At 57.7% G+C, this 15,984-nt stretch overlaps 7 protein-coding genes across 7 annotated transcripts; 5 read left to right on the forward strand and 2 right to left on the reverse strand.

Moving 5' to 3' along the window:
- Positions 1-982: 982 nt before the first annotated feature.
- BXZ73DRAFT_102049 (uncharacterized protein) lies at positions 983-1,944 on the forward strand (the record flags this gene model as incomplete). Its single annotated transcript, XM_048015092.1, has 5 exons — positions 983-1,066; positions 1,132-1,223; positions 1,282-1,740; positions 1,795-1,835; positions 1,910-1,944. The coding sequence occupies 5 exons, from the start codon at positions 983-985 to the stop codon at positions 1,942-1,944; spliced, it is 711 nt and encodes a 236-aa protein (XP_047877145.1).
- A 369-nt stretch (positions 1,945-2,313) lies between these two features.
- BXZ73DRAFT_102050 (uncharacterized protein) lies at positions 2,314-3,028 on the forward strand (the record flags this gene model as incomplete). Its single annotated transcript, XM_048015093.1, has 2 exons — positions 2,314-2,490; positions 2,552-3,028. 2 exons carry the CDS (start codon positions 2,314-2,316, stop codon positions 3,026-3,028), a joined length of 654 nt encoding a protein of 217 aa, XP_047877146.1.
- A 1,256-nt stretch (positions 3,029-4,284) lies between these two features.
- On the forward strand, positions 4,285-5,835 carry BXZ73DRAFT_48114 (HAD-like domain-containing protein; the record flags this gene model as incomplete). The annotated part of the gene is made up of 2 exons (XM_048019992.1): positions 4,285-5,259; positions 5,335-5,835. The coding sequence occupies 2 exons, from the start codon at positions 4,285-4,287 to the stop codon at positions 5,833-5,835; spliced, it is 1,476 nt and encodes a 491-aa protein (XP_047877147.1).
- A 1,152-nt stretch (positions 5,836-6,987) lies between these two features.
- On the forward strand, positions 6,988-7,891 carry BXZ73DRAFT_90382 (snare-like protein; the record flags this gene model as incomplete). The annotated part of the gene is made up of 3 exons (XM_048025615.1): positions 6,988-7,019; positions 7,083-7,430; positions 7,627-7,891. 3 exons carry the CDS (start codon positions 6,988-6,990, stop codon positions 7,889-7,891), a joined length of 645 nt encoding a protein of 214 aa, XP_047877148.1.
- A 1,021-nt stretch (positions 7,892-8,912) lies between these two features.
- On the forward strand, positions 8,913-11,878 carry BXZ73DRAFT_102052 (uncharacterized protein; the record flags this gene model as incomplete). Its single annotated transcript, XM_048015094.1, has 4 exons — positions 8,913-9,068; positions 9,121-10,579; positions 10,635-10,795; positions 10,847-11,878. The coding sequence occupies 4 exons, from the start codon at positions 8,913-8,915 to the stop codon at positions 11,876-11,878; spliced, it is 2,808 nt and encodes a 935-aa protein (XP_047877149.1).
- Positions 11,879-12,668: 790 nt separating this feature from the next.
- On the reverse strand, positions 12,669-13,825 carry BXZ73DRAFT_102053 (uncharacterized protein; the record flags this gene model as incomplete). Its single annotated transcript, XM_048015095.1, has 6 exons — positions 12,669-12,959; positions 13,015-13,137; positions 13,193-13,391; positions 13,464-13,567; positions 13,649-13,705; positions 13,766-13,825. The coding sequence occupies 6 exons, from the start codon at positions 13,823-13,825 to the stop codon at positions 12,669-12,671; spliced, it is 834 nt and encodes a 277-aa protein (XP_047877150.1).
- A 555-nt stretch (positions 13,826-14,380) lies between these two features.
- On the reverse strand, positions 14,381-15,872 carry BXZ73DRAFT_48033 (uncharacterized protein; the record flags this gene model as incomplete). Its single annotated transcript, XM_048019976.1, has 7 exons — positions 14,381-14,562; positions 14,618-14,704; positions 14,764-14,986; positions 15,041-15,129; positions 15,191-15,409; positions 15,497-15,589; positions 15,653-15,872. The coding sequence occupies 7 exons, from the start codon at positions 15,870-15,872 to the stop codon at positions 14,381-14,383; spliced, it is 1,113 nt and encodes a 370-aa protein (XP_047877151.1).
- Between the last annotated feature and the right edge of the window lie 112 nt (positions 15,873-15,984).

Here is a 15,984-nt window from a genome sequence, read left to right on the forward strand (position 1 = left end):
CCGCGCCCGCGTCATCTGCGCCCCCCCCCTACAGCGTCGCCTCACGACGAGTCCTCCGCGAATCTCCGTAGGAACACTCCAGTGAACAGCACCGCTACCCAAGATCACCTTCGCACACAGCCAGACGTAGGGAAGCAGCGCGGGACGCACATAGCTGAGTCATGAACAAACAAAAGCCGGCCATGACCCGTATATGTCTCGTCGAACCGGAAAAACTCTTGAACTGGTTGGCGGCGAAGCACCCTCGGCAGACCAGAGACAAAGCTTCCTGGAAGGAGCTTGACGGACCCCGAAGGCAAACCGATGCAAAAGGAGGAAGACATGTATCCTGTCGTGGTAAGTTGGTGCATTGAACTCATGGCCCATTCTCACATCCTGCATCATCCAGAATGAAGTAATAAGATCAGTGCTTCTAGCCGCACACTCACCTCCAGCTGCGTCTACCTCCAATCCCACTTCCACTCACTTCCGACTCCCCTTCCGAACCCATCTTGCTGGCCTCGTCAAGTCCTTCTCCTGTCCCAGACTCAGCACCTCCTCCTCACTCTCCTCATCCTCGGTAGCTACGCCTCTAAACCTCCGTGTTCTGACGACACCAACTCAAAATGAGTCATCGGCAAATCGCCACGCCACACGCTGTGACCTCGGCATCTACCTCTCAGACGAGCGGTCCAAAAAGGCTACCTACCTGAACAAAAAGGACGAGGATCGTTGCTCGTGGCACCATCAAATGATTCCTATCGAGGTCAAACTCCACGAGGAGAGGTCCCTTTCTATAGCAAAGAAAGCTCCGCGACGGAGGACGAACCCATCTCTGATTCCGTCGCAGGACGGAGGGCTCAGGTGCCCAGTCGACTGAAGCGGATTCAACCTTTACTCTGGCCGGTCGTCGAGCTCTCATGCAGGGACACCGAATTCTCCAGCTGTACAAATGGCCATTCCCACCACGGTCCCTCCTTTCATACGGAATTCCAAAGAAGGAATGCCTCACCTCGCCCAACTCCTGGAGTACATGCCGAACATCTTCAACCACCAACACCGCCTTTTCGCCTACATGATCTACATCGTCCAGATGTTGCCCGCATTCTCTACTTCGATCACGTCGGGGTGTTGGTGACACGGCCGTTCCAGTGGCTCAAGAAGGATTCCCACCTTCACGACTTCATCTGGAGGATCACTCGAAGCGGCGACAGAGCGGCGCTGGGGTTGGATCCGACGGCAACGTTCGCCTCCGACGACGAGAGAAGCAGTTCAGGGATCTCGCGACCGTGCGACCGCCAGCTTGAAATCGCTCATTGTGCAGGCGACCAAGGCCGACTATCCCGTCTATAAGCTCGTCGTCACCCCCGCCGGTCACTACTCCGATACGATGCCGTACTGCGATACAGACCAGCCAGCGAGTAACCTGGAAGAGCCACGCCAGTTCTTGGTCGGTGCACCGATGTCCACGTCGAACGATATCACGGGGAGGGCGACGAAGACGCACTTGGCTCAAGACGTTAAAACAGGCCGGCTGGTCATAGTCAAGACGTCGTGGCGGCCGCTCGTACCTGGGCGCACTCGGCCAGAGCATTCTGTCTACCTGCATCTTCGCGACCTCGAGGACGAGAACATCTCTGGGGCATTCCAACCCTGGTGTGCGGTGGCGATGTGGGCGGCTCGCTCGCTCAAAAGACCATCGTTCAGGACTATCTTCGGACGGCCCATTCGGACGGTGGTGATTGGGTGCCGGCTCCACGAGTGCACTACGCATCGTGCTCGAGGAAGTGTGTTACCGCTTACAGATTTCACGAGCTTCAACGAGCTTTCCGTAGTGATGGCGAACGCGATCATGAGTATGTCCTGCCTTTGCATGCGTATTTGCACAATACTGACTGTTGTTTGTGTTAGCACACTGGTTTGCGTACAGGACCGGACAGGTCCTTCATCGGGATATCAGCGTAGCGAATATCATGATACATCCCGACACAAGGAGGGGTACCTGATCGATTTTGACCTCTGCCGATTTGTGTGTGAGTTGGAAAAAGGGAAGGTGGAACCTGATCGTACGGTGAGTGCGTCAAGCTTATGTCTAGCTCACGTTCTGAATGGCTCGTGCAGGGGACGTGGTACTTCCGATCCGCTCTGTCGTTGCTGTATCCCTTCAAGCCGTATAGGTTTTCGGACGATCTCGAATCCTTCGTCCACGCCTATCGTTATCTCGTTTACCGGTATCACCCATCGAGAGAACGACCTCATTCCACCGTCAAGAATCTATGAGACTTCGTGGCACATGGCGGCATCTGTCGGCGAGCGAAAGATGAAAGTCACCAGATGCCAAAAGGAGAACCGCGGCCGGATGATGTCGGTGACGACGGACTGAAGAACCTACTCAAGGCCCTTGCGAAGGGCTGCTACGAATCCTACCGAGTCATCGACGAGGCTCGCATGAAAGCCGCTTACGGTATAAAGAGCTCACCCGCCGGGAACAAGCGATCCAACACCGCCTTCGTAGAAACACACAAGGCCATGCTCGCTTCCGATTGATGAGACTGAACGCCATGAAGCCCAGATTCATGAAGATACGCACCTGACGGCCCCTCTCCATTCAAGTCCCACCGAGCCGGTCCCCGCCTCCGGGAATCACTCTACGACCACCGATCCCTCTTCGACCGCCGTGGACACCAATCCTGCATCCAGTGACGATCCTTCTATAGTGACAGGTTTCCTCGCCAGCCCTGAACAACTGGTGGAGGTTTTGTTGTTGCACGGTGGAACCACAGACCTAGAGTCACAGAAGTCAGACGATCAATTCAAGCTGGCTCTCAAAGAATGCGAGAAAGACAGCTCGAGGAGCCTTGGCGTGAATTCGGACCACGCCGTCCTTGTTCCTGGCAAGGGGTTGACACCGGAAGGCAGTCGGGCGGGGTCGGGCGCGCCGTCACCACTTGCGCGTGACGTCCCGCAGGACGACGCGGTCGGACAGAGCAGCACGCCGAAGGATTCGAGAAAGCGCAAGGGGGACGCGTTCCAGGATCGCGCGTCCTAGAACCCCGGGCGCGGCCGACACTCAGGCTTTGACCGCGGCGACCTCGCCCACTTCTCCCCCAGACTCCCCAGACCCCAAGCGGCCGAAGCTTTAGAGGAGTTGTTGGTGTCGTGTTCGCGCCATTGGGGTCGTGCACGCGCTCGTCTCCGCGGTCGGCGGATGTACACATGGACCAGTCTTCTGCAGCGCTCTTTGGCCCGCCGTTCCGCCGATACCCCCAGTATACGGTTTCATCTCCGACCACACCAGCATCACCCCGTCCCTCTTCCTCTCGATCCGGGCCACTGCTTTCTGTCCATCTTGTACCTCTCTCGCGCATTCGCACACGTACCATAACAAGATCCTTTTTACTCGTAGACTCCACACTGCTCTTGGGAGTATTGTTGCACGCAACCCATATCACTTGTATCATCCGCATTGTCCAACACTGGAACATGGATTACAGTCACACATGGTTAAGCCACTGGGGACGCCTCCTATTGGAGACGGCCTTCGTTGACGACAGCGCAGAGATCCAGAACTCGCAGCACACAACACACAACCAACGGCTCCAGCGTCAAAAACTCCTGTATTCCGCCGTAGGAAAGACATCTTGTACGGTTCACTGCGGTTACAATAGCTACACTGCTGATCGAGAGGGACGGAGGTGTACAGAATGGAAACAGCAAAGGTTCGCATCGGTGTCGCTTGTATCTATTCATGCACTGTAGTATCCACTGTCCTAGCTGTGATCGCTATCTTTCGCATGGTCACTCGTGCAAGACCTCCAATCTGACTCGTTGGCTTGAGTGAGCGTCGCCGGTCGTCGTCGGGCTCCACGCGCGGACGCCTACGAGTTGGACATCGTCGTCAGCTTCCGGCCCTCGCATCGTACCATGGCCGTATAAGCGCGCAGGAGGCTCGCACGACTCATCTCGAACCGTGGTCGTGCTGTGAGCCTCCAAGCCCTGGGGGAATGAAGAAACCCATAACTCCTCGGGAATACGCCATGCGAGCTCTCGGTTCCATCCATGGTGGGTGCATGGGTCTACCTGATGGATTGCTTGTCTCATACGGGTATGGCGACCAGTCATCCATACTCTTCTCTGGCACACTGTTCGGAGCGCCTTGTCCGAAGGTGACAACATCGCAACGCAGCCTTCCCAAGTGGTACGAGCCCGTCTCGCAATGCTATAAAGCACTCTAGGCGAGCATGCGCCGCCGAAATCCAGCACACCTCCCTCTACCTCTCCCCCGCACGAATCGCGACCATGTTCATGAAACGCGGCTACAAGGACTACGTCTTCGATCTCTCCGACGTGCTTGCCACCTGGCCCAAGGACCTCACCTGTCCCATCGACCGCAAGGCGCTCCGCGCCTGCCTCGTCTCCCGCAACTGGTTCGAGCACGAGTCCGGCCACACCTCCCGCGCCGAGTGCTTCGCCGCGCTCGGCGCGCAGTTCAACACGGACCCCGCCGTGCTCGAGGCCGCGTGGGCGTACGTCACCGCCCAGCTCAAGCCGGACGCGGAGATGCTCGCGCTCGTGCGCGAGCTCCGTGCGCACCCCGGCGTGCGCGTCTTCGGCGCGTTCAACGTCCCGCGCGAGGACTACGCCGCGTTCCGCGCCGCGGGCGGGGACGCGTGGGACGCGCTCGACGGGGTGTTCGCCTCGCACGAGCTCGGGATCCGCATGCCCCACCCTGGGTTCTTCCGGCGCGTGTTCGAGGACGCGAACGCGGGGCTCGCGGCGCGCGACACGGTGTACGTGGGCCACGACGCGGACGACGTCGTGACGGCGAAGTCGTTTGGCGCACACGGGATCTTGCTTGCGGACTTCAAGGCGGCGCGGAGGGAGCTGCGGAACCTCGTCGGTGACCCCGTGAAGCGCGGGTGGGAGTACCTGCGCGCGAACGCTGGCAAGCTTGCGTGCGATGCGGACAGGCCTGGGGTGTCCATCATGGAGAACTTCGGCCAGCTTCTGATCTTGGAAGCGACTGGGGACAGGCGAGTGAGCTCAGAGTTGCTCTGCGTGCATGTTTCTGACGACCGTCGCAGGAGTCTCGTCACGCTCAAGGAGCCCGAACGGTACTGGAACTACTTCCAAGGCAAGGGCATCCTCACGCACGAGAACTTCCCCGACGACCTCGACACGACCTCGCTCGGCCTCGTCACCATGAAGCCCCCAAAGGAGCACGTCCACTCCATCATGGACGAGATGCTCACCCTCCTCAGCGACGACGGCCTCCCCTACGTACGTCCCCCTCTCCTCCGCCCCCTGGTGCCCCGGTGCCCTCGCACCTGGAGGCCTGACGTCCCTTCCCCGCAGACCTACTTCGACCGCGAGTGCCCGCGCCTCGACCCCGTCGTGGCCATAAACGTCCTCCACCTCTTCTACACCCACGGCCGCGGGCACGAGCTCCCCGGCGCGCTCGCCTCCGTGCACCGCATGCTCCTCCACCGCGCCTACTTCGACGGCACGCGCTACTACTTCCGCGAGTGCTTCCTCTTCTTCGTCGCGCGCCTGCTCGAGGCCGCGCCCGGGGACGCGCACCTCCAGGGCACCCTGCGCGAGCTGCTCGTGGACCGCGTGCGCGAGCTCGTCGGCGCGCCCGGGGACGCGATCGCGCTCGCGTTCCGGGTCGTGACGTGCGCGAGCCTCGGGGTGCGGAACGAGATGGACATGCGCGCGCTGCTGCCGCTGCAGGAGGAGGACGGGGGGTGGGAGATCGGCTGGATATACAGGTATGGGATCTCGGGGATGAAGATCGGGAGCAGGGGTACACGACGGCGATGGCGATCAAGGCGATTGAGGACTTGGACAAACTGAGGGCGCGCGACGGGGTGCGGGGAGACGAACTCTGACGCGCGCGAACTGGGTTCACCGTAGATTGGCGTAGACTTGCAAGGTTGTACGGTAGATAGAGCCTGGTGCTTTTGGTGCGAAATCGAGCGTGTTGCTACGTGGTTTCTCCAAGTCTATCAGAGTCTCGAATGTATGTCTCCTAGATCCCATATAGCCACCTTGCGGCCCTCCCAGTGAGGCCCCACTCAGTCTGGTGCGCGGGACCGCCAGGGTTCTCCATGCATATCGATATCCCCACCACTTTCCACCCGGTGTTGGGTGTCGCGCCGCACTGTGCGAGGTCGACCGTGCCGCAGAGCGAACTAGAGAAGATGGCGAGCGCGGAGGCGACGGCGACGCGCGAGGTGGGCTGGGAGAAGGGGCAATGGATGGTGAGTGGGCCAACGAACCATCTGAAGAGCACATATGAGAAGCTGGGGGTCTAAATCGGGCAGATCACTGAGCTAAACGTAAGGTCCTCATCCCCGCTGCACCGATACCAGCGGCAAGAACTGCGGCCATACTTTGGTCACCAGTGCCGATAGCACCGCCGAGCAAGAAGCAGAGGAGTGCGAGTCGCAGGGCCCAGTGGCGCCCTGAGACATCGCAAATGAGGCGAAGAGCTGGGGGAAGACGGGTCGTCCCAATATAACTGGTAGAGTGCAGGCAGAAAAGACAGACAGGACACAAACTAAAGCGTTCAAACCTCTGTAGATCAAGCCGGGCGAATACGCATTGGGGCGAAGAAGCAAGTGAGACGTAGTAAAGTGTAGGAATCAGGCTACGGTCGAACGCACTGAAATGTGCACCTGGGCGATGATTGTGTGGGCATAGACGAGACTGGGGATGTGCAACACATATCCTGTATTCTTTCATATTCACCTTCCATTTCTCACATACATATTCTTGGAATGCACCCTGTCGGATTTTGTCCAGAGTGAATGGAGGAGAGCGAGAGGAGCAAAGTTGTGCAACGGGCGCCCAAGTCCCGCCTTGTCTCTCTCTTTCGACGCGAGCCACATACATACCCGTCCTCCAACCCCATTCCGCACCCATCACACCGTCCCAGACTGTCTCCCACTGCACATCGCTGCGCGGTAGTCCAGCATCTTGCCCTATCCTTGGATCTCGGCGGCCATGACGATCTACAGCTTGTACATCTTCGATAGGTACGCCTTCACTGCTAATGCCGTTTTCCGGATCGTCACTGAGGCTGCGCGCCGTGCTTACAGACATTGCGCCTGCGTGTACTATCAGGACTGGCATCGAACCGTGCGCCCCAAAGGCGCCGTTGAAGGCGGTATGCTCCCCGCCGTCTACGCCGCCGTCTACCCCGCTGCGACTCCCGACTCGCTTTATAACCAGCGCGGATCCCTCGCGACCTCGGGCGTCGTCGTTGCCGTCAATGAGTCGGGCGATTCAACCGCCCCAGCCCAGACCCCGCTTCTGCAGCATGCCCCAAGCCCGATTGCCCCGATGCCTCCACCGCCCACCGCGGCACTGCCGTTCGACGAGGAGGCCAAGCTAGTTTACGGTGTCGTACTTTCGTTGCGGAATATGGTCAAGAAGTTGTCCGGAAAGTGCGTTCTTTGTCTTTCTGTTGCCATGTGCTGCTGTCTCCATGCTCTTTCCGCTCTGCTGCTGCTCATGCAACCATCTCCTTCGAAATCCTTCTCTGTGCCGACATCTGGCTCCACCATTATCTATACCCATGCGTCCATCTACCCTTCGCGCACGCATGCGCTTGTTCACCTCCTCCCTTCCCCTCGCCGGCAGAGACGAACAGTTTGTCAACTACCAGACCTCGACTTACAAGCTCCATCTATACGAAACCCTGTCTGGTTACAAGTTCGTCATGCTCTCCGACCCCACTGCCGACTCCCTCCGTTTTGTCCTCCGCCAACTTTACGCTGGCCCGTTCCTGGAGTACGTCGTGCGCAATCCACTCGTGGACATGGACTCGCGGGAGCGGGGGATCGATAACGAGTACTTCCGGCTTACCACCGACCGGCTTGTCCGCGGGCTCACTATATTCCAGTAGCGTGTCCCAGAGGCAGATGTAGCGGATGGGGGGAGATGGAAACGCGCGTGTTCATGAACAGTACGTACATACACTGTGAATTGCCCAGTCCTTGTAACCCAAGGGGAGAACTTCTGCATGTTCTTACCAGGACTCAGTGCTCAGCACGGCAACACGGCCCTCTTTCCCGCCATGCGTATCTGGGGACTTTTCATCCGACAATATTAGACTCGTTGTTCACACTGGGAGAAACCGGCCTTTATCACTGATATTCTGGATTGAGCATGAAAGTGTTCGTGTTCATCGGAATTTGAACCCTTGTGATTTCCCAGACCTTCACTGTCACACTGACTCTAAGGAGCCGATGGTATGTGGATGCATGGAATGATATTAATGTGGGGTAATCTCCTAATTGGCCCCCTCCGGCCCGGTCTCATGTGGGCTGGATCGCACTCAACCTCACACTCACTCCTCACACTCAAGTACTCACCCTCACACTTACCCCTCGGCCGACTTGACGCCACTCTATTCCACTCGCCGCAATTGATTTCGACAGGATAGGGCCGAGTGCGCCATAGTACGGTCGGCGCGGTCACAGGTACCGGTGAGCTGTAATCTTATCCGACGGAGACGACGACTTCTCACTCTGCATTCCTTGTGATACGTTTGAGGCTAGCCTCGGCTTGTGTTCACCCCCGCGAAAACCGCGTTTCGCTGCCGCTCGACTATCGTTGAAGAAGCCTACTCGTTCACTCCGGCCTCGCCCTCCCCGCGTCCCCTCTCATTGCCATATGTGGACGCCACCCACCACCCACAGCCAGTGACAGAGTCCGCAGTCAGCTTGCGTCGCTGACGATCAACGATCCCAGCCCAGTGCCGCCCGCGCCCTGCCGCACCCCACACACCTGCGGCCTACTAGTGTCGCCTCACGGTGAGTCCTCCGCGAATCTCCGAGGAAAAACTCCAGTGAACATTCGTACCGTCCATAGGGGGGCAGCGCGGCACGCACATTGCTGAGTGCGTGAACAGACAAACGCCGACCATGACCCGCATGTGTCTCATCGATCCAAAGAGACTCTTGAACATTGTCGGCGGGGAAGCACCCTCAGCAGACCAGAGACAAAGCTTTCTGGAAGGAAACTTGACGGGCCCCGAAGGCAAACCGATGCAAAAGGAGAAAGACATGTATCCTGTCGTGGTAAGTTGGTGCAATGTACTCGTGGCCCATTCTCACGCCCTGTATCGTCCAGAATGAAGTGATAAGATCCGTGCTTCTGGCCGCACACTCGCCTCCGGCTGCGTCTACCTCCAATTCCACTTCATTCACTTCCAACTCTACAGCATCCGCCCTCGAACCTATCTCGCTGGCCTCATCACGTCCTCCTATCCCAGACCCCGCACCTCCTTCCTCATCCTCATCCTCGGCAGCTACGCCTCTGAGCCTCCGTGTTCTGACGACACCAACTCAAAATGAGTCATCGGAAAATCGCCACGCCACACGCTGTGACCTCGGCATCTACCTTTCCGAAGAGCGATCCAAAAAGGCTACCAAGCTCGATAAAATTGACGAGGATCGTTGCTCGTGGCACCATCAATTAATCCCGATCGAAGTCAAACTCAAGTATGAGCGGTCAGCTTTCTATAGCAAGGAAGGCTCCGCGACGGAGGACGAACCCGTCTCTGATTCCGTCGCAGGGACGGAGGGCTCAGGTGCCCAGTCGACTGAAGCGGATTCAACCTTTACTCTGGCCGAGTCGTCGAGCTCTCATGCAGGGACACCGAATTCTCCAGCTGTACAAATGGCCATTCCCACCACGGTCCCTCCTTTCATACGGAATTCCAAAGAAGGAATGCCTCACCTCGCCCAACTCCTGGAGTACATGCTGAACATCTTCAACTACCAACACCGCCTTTTCGCCTACATGATCTACATCGTCCACGACGTCGCCCGCATTCTCTACTTCGATCGCGTCGGGGTGTTGGTGACACGGCCGTTCCAGTGGCTCAACAAGGATTCCCACCTTCATGACTTCATCTGGAGGATCGCTCGAAGCGGCGACCTCGCGGCATTGGGGTTGGATCCGACGGCAACGTTCGCCTCCGACGACGACGAGAAGCAGTTCAGGGATCTCGCGACCGGCGCGACCGCCAGCTTGAAATCGCTCATTGTGCAGGCGACCAAGGCCGACTATCCCGTCTATAAGCTCGTCGTCACCCCCGCCGGTCACTGCTCCGATACGATGCCGTACTGCGATACAGACCAGCCAGCGAGTAACCTGGAAGATCCACGCCAGTTCTTGGTCGGTGCACCGATGTCCACGTCGAACGATATCACGGGGAGGGCGACGAAGACGCACTTGGCTCAAGACGTCAAAACAGGCCGGCTGGTCATAGTCAAGACGTCGTGGCGGCCGCTCGTGCCTGGGCGCACTCGGCCAGAGCATTCTGTCTACTTGCATCTTCACGGCCTCGAGGACGAGAACATCTCTAGTGGCATTCCAACCCTGGTGTGCGGTGGTGACGTGGGCGGCTCGCTCGCTCAGAAGACCATCGTTCAGGACTATCTTCGGACGGCCCATTCGGACGGTGGTGATTGGGTGCCGGCTCCACGAGTGCACTACCGCATCGTGCTCGAGGAAGTGCTGTTACCGCTTACAGATTTCACGAGCTTCAACGAGCTTTCCGTAGTGATGGCGAACACGATCATGAGTATGTCCTGCCTTTGCACGCGTATTTGCACAATACTGACTGTTGTTTGTGTTAGCACACTGGTTTGCGTACAGCACCGGACAGGTCCTTCATCGGGATATCAGCGTAGCGAATATCATGATACATCCCGAGACCAGGAGGGGGTACCTGATCGATTTTGACCTCTGCCTATTTGTGTGTGAGTTGGAAAAAGGGAAGGTGGAACCTGATCGTACGGTGAGTGCGTCAAGCTTGTGTGTAGCTCACGTTCTGAACTGGCTCGCGCAGGGGACGTGGTACTTCCGATCCGCTCTGTCGTTGCTGTATCCCTTCAAGCCGTATAGGTTTTCGGACGACCTCGAATCCTTCGTCCACGCCTATCGTTATCTCGTTTACCGGTATCACCCTGTCGAGGAGGACAGCCTCATTGCAACCGTCAAAGACATCTATGAGGTATCGAAGCTGGTAGACGGCATTTCTGTCGGCGGTAGGCGGAAAATGAAAGGCCACCAGATGCCAAAAGGAGAACCGCGGCCGGATGATGTCGGTGACGACGGACTGAAGAACCTACTCAAGGCCCTTGCGAAGGGCTGCTACGAATCCTACCGAGTCATCGACGAGGCTCGCATGAAAGCCGCTTACGGTATAAAGAGCTCACCTGCCGGAAACAAGCAGTCCAACACCGCCTTAACACAGAAGACCGTGAAGCCTTCCAGATTGATGAGCCTGGACGCCACGAAAGCCCAGATTCATGAAGATTCGCAGCTGACAGCCCCTCCTCATCCAAGCCCTACCGAGCCGCTCCCCGCCTCAGGAAGTCGCTCTACCACCACCGATCCCTCTTCGACCGCCGTGGACACCAATCCTGCATCTAGTGACGATCCTTCTATAGTGACAGGTTTCCTCGCCAGTCCTGAACAACTGGTGGAGGTTTTGTTGTTGCACGGTGGAACCACAGACCTAGAGTCACAGAAGTCAGACGATCAATTCAAGCTGGCTCTCAAACAACGCGAGAAAGACAGCTTGAGGAGCCTTAGGGTGAATTTGGACCACGCCGTCCTTGTTCCTGGCAAGCGGTTGACACCAAAAGGCAGTCGGGCGGGGTCGGGCGCGCCGTCACCACTTGCGCGTGACGTCCCGCAGGACGACGCGGTCGGACAGAGCAGCACGCCGAAGGATTCGAGGAAGCGCAAGGGGGAACGCAGTTCCAGGGTTCCGCGTCCTAGAACCCCGGGCGCGGCCGACACTCAGGCTTTGACCGCGGCGACCTCGCCCACTTCTCCCCCAGACTCCCCAGACTCCAAGCGGCCGAAGCTTTAGAGGAGGTTGTTGGTGTCGTGTTCGCGCCATTGGGGTCGTGCACGCGCTCGTCTCCACGCTCGGCGGATGTACACATGGTCCAGTCTTCTGCAGCGCTCTTTGGTCCGCCGTTCCACTGATACTCCCATTATACGGTTTCATCTCCGACCACACCAGCATCACCCCGTCCCTCCTCCTCTCGATCTGTGCCACTGCTTTCTGTCCATCTTGCACCTCTCTCGCGCATTCGCACACGTACCATAACAAGATCCTTTTTATTCGTAGACTCCACACTGCTCTTGGGAGTATTGTTGCACGCAACCCCTATCACTTGTATCATCTGCATTGTCCAGCACTGGAACATGAATTACAGTCACACATGGTTAAGCCACTGGGGACGCCCCCTATTGGAGACGGTCTTCGTTGACGACAGCAGAGATGCAGAACTCGCAGCACACAACACACAACCAATGGCTCCAGCTCCAAAAACTCCTCTATTCCGCCGTAGGAAAGACATCTTGTACGGTTCGCTGCGGTTACAATAGCTACACTGCTTATCGAGAGGGACGTAGAACAGTCCTTGTGCACAGAATGGAAACAGCAAAGGTCCGCTTGCCGGGCCAGACAAACACAGTTCGTAGGGCGGCACTTGAAAAGGTATGGAAAAGAAGGGAGGGAGTCGAGCACTGCGAACACCAGCACATACGCTCGGGTTGTCGTCACGGTCAGGGAGGGGACCAGCACCCGTCTAGGACATGGAGGCCTCGTGCACCGGCGGGCCTCATCCTGCGTCCCGAACGGGTATGCGGACTTAGACGCGGATGTCGTCGAAGCCGTCCTTCTCGTCGCGCGGCATGTACGCGTTCGAGGTCGGGCCCGAGTAGTCGGGGATCTTCTCGTTGTGCGAACCGTACAGTGGGATCGAGCCCGCGGAGCCAGTGGACGTGCGGCGGCCGGGGGGCGCACCAGCGGGGGGCGCATACTGCTGGTAGTACCGAGCCCCGTTGGGGTCGACGGGCTGGTTGACGATGTAGGGAGGAAGCTGGACACCAACTTGGAAGGCAGTCATCATCGGTGGGCGAGGGTAGGTGATCATGACGTGCTGTGAACCACATGTCAGATGTATGAGACCCGGAGGGCGATAGCGATGGACATACGAGGGCCTTGCTTCCCATGCTAGGCATATTCATTGTCCACTCGGGAATGGTCGCGTTGGGCCCAGCCATAGCTGCGTCCTCAGCACGGAACCTCTGGAGCATCTGATTGACCTGACGCTTGCCCTGCACTTATGACTCAGACGGTCTTCATCAAAGGCGTTACAAGGAAATTACACACCTGTGCTTTCCAGAAGAAGAATGGCCCCCAGCCAAGCAGGAGGAACCCGATCAACGACGCGCCGCTAATTGCACGAGCCTCCCAGAACCTGTCATCTTCGACGAGCACGCGGCCGTTGGCCTCTTGGAAGACCTTTTCCTTGTTCGGGAGGGCATGAAGAGCAACATAGTAGATGGCGATGGGAAGAGCAAGGGCACCGCTGCGGGAACATGGTAGCAGGTGAGCGTCTTGTACGTGCTCACGAAGTAGAGGTCGCTCGGAATCTACTCACATGAACATGAAGACAGCGAAAGCGATATCGAAGCGGGGCTTGAGGTAGCGACCACCCTTGGTCATGACGGCGCGCTGCCGGGCGACCCAAACATCGGGCGAGTACTGTAGAGTCGAGGAGCACGATCAACGCCGATTCGGCGGCACAGGGCAGGTAGATGCGCCACAAAGAGCAGCACTACTCACGTATTTCTGAAGCTCGTGAGGGATAGAGTCACTGGGGCCGTGGTCTGGGTTCAAACGCTACGCAAGCAAGCAAAGGTAATGTGAGATTGCGTGATCAGCAGACGAGAAAGGACGCACCAGAGCCATCGTCTGCATCGGATTGCCCTGAACGAGGTACAGCGGTGCTGGTCCGGACATCGTGAATAGCGTGTTCTTGGACTGGTGACCGTGCTTGCGGCTCTAAAGGAGTTCACCGGGAACGGCTTCAAGCGAGTGAAAGCGTGTGGGTAGAACGGGTGGATAAGGGAGACAAGTGGCAAGTGTGCGTCAAGCAGCAAGCGGACGAGTAAGAATACAGTGAAGAAGAGCGGACAGTACAAGACGTCGAGCCTGTCGACGGGAAGGGAGGAAGCGTCGCGGACACGGAGGAGGAGCTGGAAGAGGGCGAAGAAACGCAGGGGCGCAGGGCAAGAGCGTATATCCACAGCCTCGACCGGCGTCTCCAGCGGAAGGGGACGGCGCCTACGACGGGCACGACGGGCACGGCCGTGGCCTCCATGGTGACCGTCTTCTCCGCGCCCTTCGCCTGGCCCACGGGCGCAGCCTTACTATTATTACAACCGCCCCGTACTTATTCTCGTCAGTTGCGCAGTCACCGACACTAATGGACAATGTCAGTCTTGCCGAGGTGGTGCATCATACATACTCTCAGACCACGATGGCGGCGTACAAACAACTATGAATAACTAGCACTCACAGTGCCCTCATTTTGGCGATGGGGAGGCGATAGGTCCGCATCGCGAAGTACTCCCGGGTCTTCCCCCATCTGTCCGCGTCGCCCTCAAAGACATCAACGTCGCTCCACCCAACATCCATACCCACATCTGCCAGATGCAACTCCGAGACGTGGGTGTAGACGTCGTAGAACAGAGCATCTGTAGTTGGCCTTGTCAGCTCCACCTGAATTAATGGACGCAGCGCAAGACGTACTGGTGGCGCCCAGCCCATTGAAGAAGCCAAAGCGTGAATCGGGACCCGCAAGTAGGTCCGGCATATGACCAAAGAATCGGTGCAACTCTGGTCGAATGAGCCGTGAGCAACCTGTCTCTGACTGTAAACGCGCGGGTGCAACCCACCGGCATAGTCCTCGGAGAATGTGTCTGTGTAGATGACATCGAAGCCGCCGACGCTCAACAGCTCGTCGCTTTCCACAAAGTCTTGCCATTTGCCCTCAAGGATCTTGACGCCTTCCTTGTCATACCACCCTTGTTCTCGCATGTGATGCAAAACATCAGGATGTGGTTCAATGATCACATGCACCGCCGGTTTGGATGTGATCTCCTGGAAAAGAGTATCCACCTGGGAGCATACTATCAGGACCATACGCATACGCAGCGTGAAAATAATACTCACAATCCCAAGCCCAAATCCAACATTGAGAATCTTCAAGCCGTTGGCTAGTTCTGGGTGACCGGTGCACAAGTTACGCACGGTGTCTTGCACTTGACACTAGCTCACTAAGCCCATATATCCACGGAGACCAACAGAGATTACGAAACTCACTGATGCCCCTCTCCCATCCCATCATAACTCCGACCTCTTCTTCATCGCCAACTTTTACCACGCAAATCTCCTGCCCCTGCTCGTCGGTGACGTACTGCAGCTTCGTGGCCAAAAAGGTGTCCGTCGAGCCTGCCGCCGTATTGTCGGTCGCTTTAAGAATCAGGGCCAGGGGAGAGTTGGCAGCCGGCGAATGTTTAGCAAGCACTCTCAGCAAAAGTTCTGAAGCGATGCAAACTGTCATCAACACCACAAAGCAAAGGTACGCGGGACAGATGGATGTGGAGTGGGACGTGAGTAAGTGCTCACCAGAGCGAATGCCGGCGTCGCGAATGATGGTGTAAGCCGTTTCGTTGTTCAGAGACAGTGCGATGTCTCCGGCGGTGTTGTGCAGTTTGTCCACTGAGCATCCGCAAAGAGGAACGTTCGCCGGACTTGCTCGCTTCAGAGTAGAAAGAAACTCACCAGCGTTCCATAGCGCGCCCTCTCCGATGAGGAACTTGACCAGTTCATTGTTCTCAACGTATGCCGCAGCGTGCAACGGTGAAGTCCCTTCGTCGTCCTGATACCAGACTGGAGCGCCGTCCGCGACTAGGGCTTTGATCTCGGGCAGCGACCGTCGAGAAAGAATCGCGTCGACGAGCGCATAGCCTTGCTCGACGATTCCGTTGACGTCTACGTCCATATCGAGGTTGACCTTGATCTCTTGCTGCACGGGTAACATGTCCGACGAGGGAATTGGTGAACGCTTCCGGAGCGCGCGCCGCCGCGGCCGAGCCCGGCTCATTTTCCTTTTG

The sequence above is a fragment of the Epithele typhae genome, assembly GCF_022376455.1.
Source record: "Epithele typhae strain CBS 203.58 chromosome Unknown BXZ73scaffold_29, whole genome shotgun sequence".
Classification (NCBI taxonomy): domain Eukaryota; kingdom Fungi; phylum Basidiomycota; class Agaricomycetes; order Polyporales; family Epitheliaceae; genus Epithele; species Epithele typhae.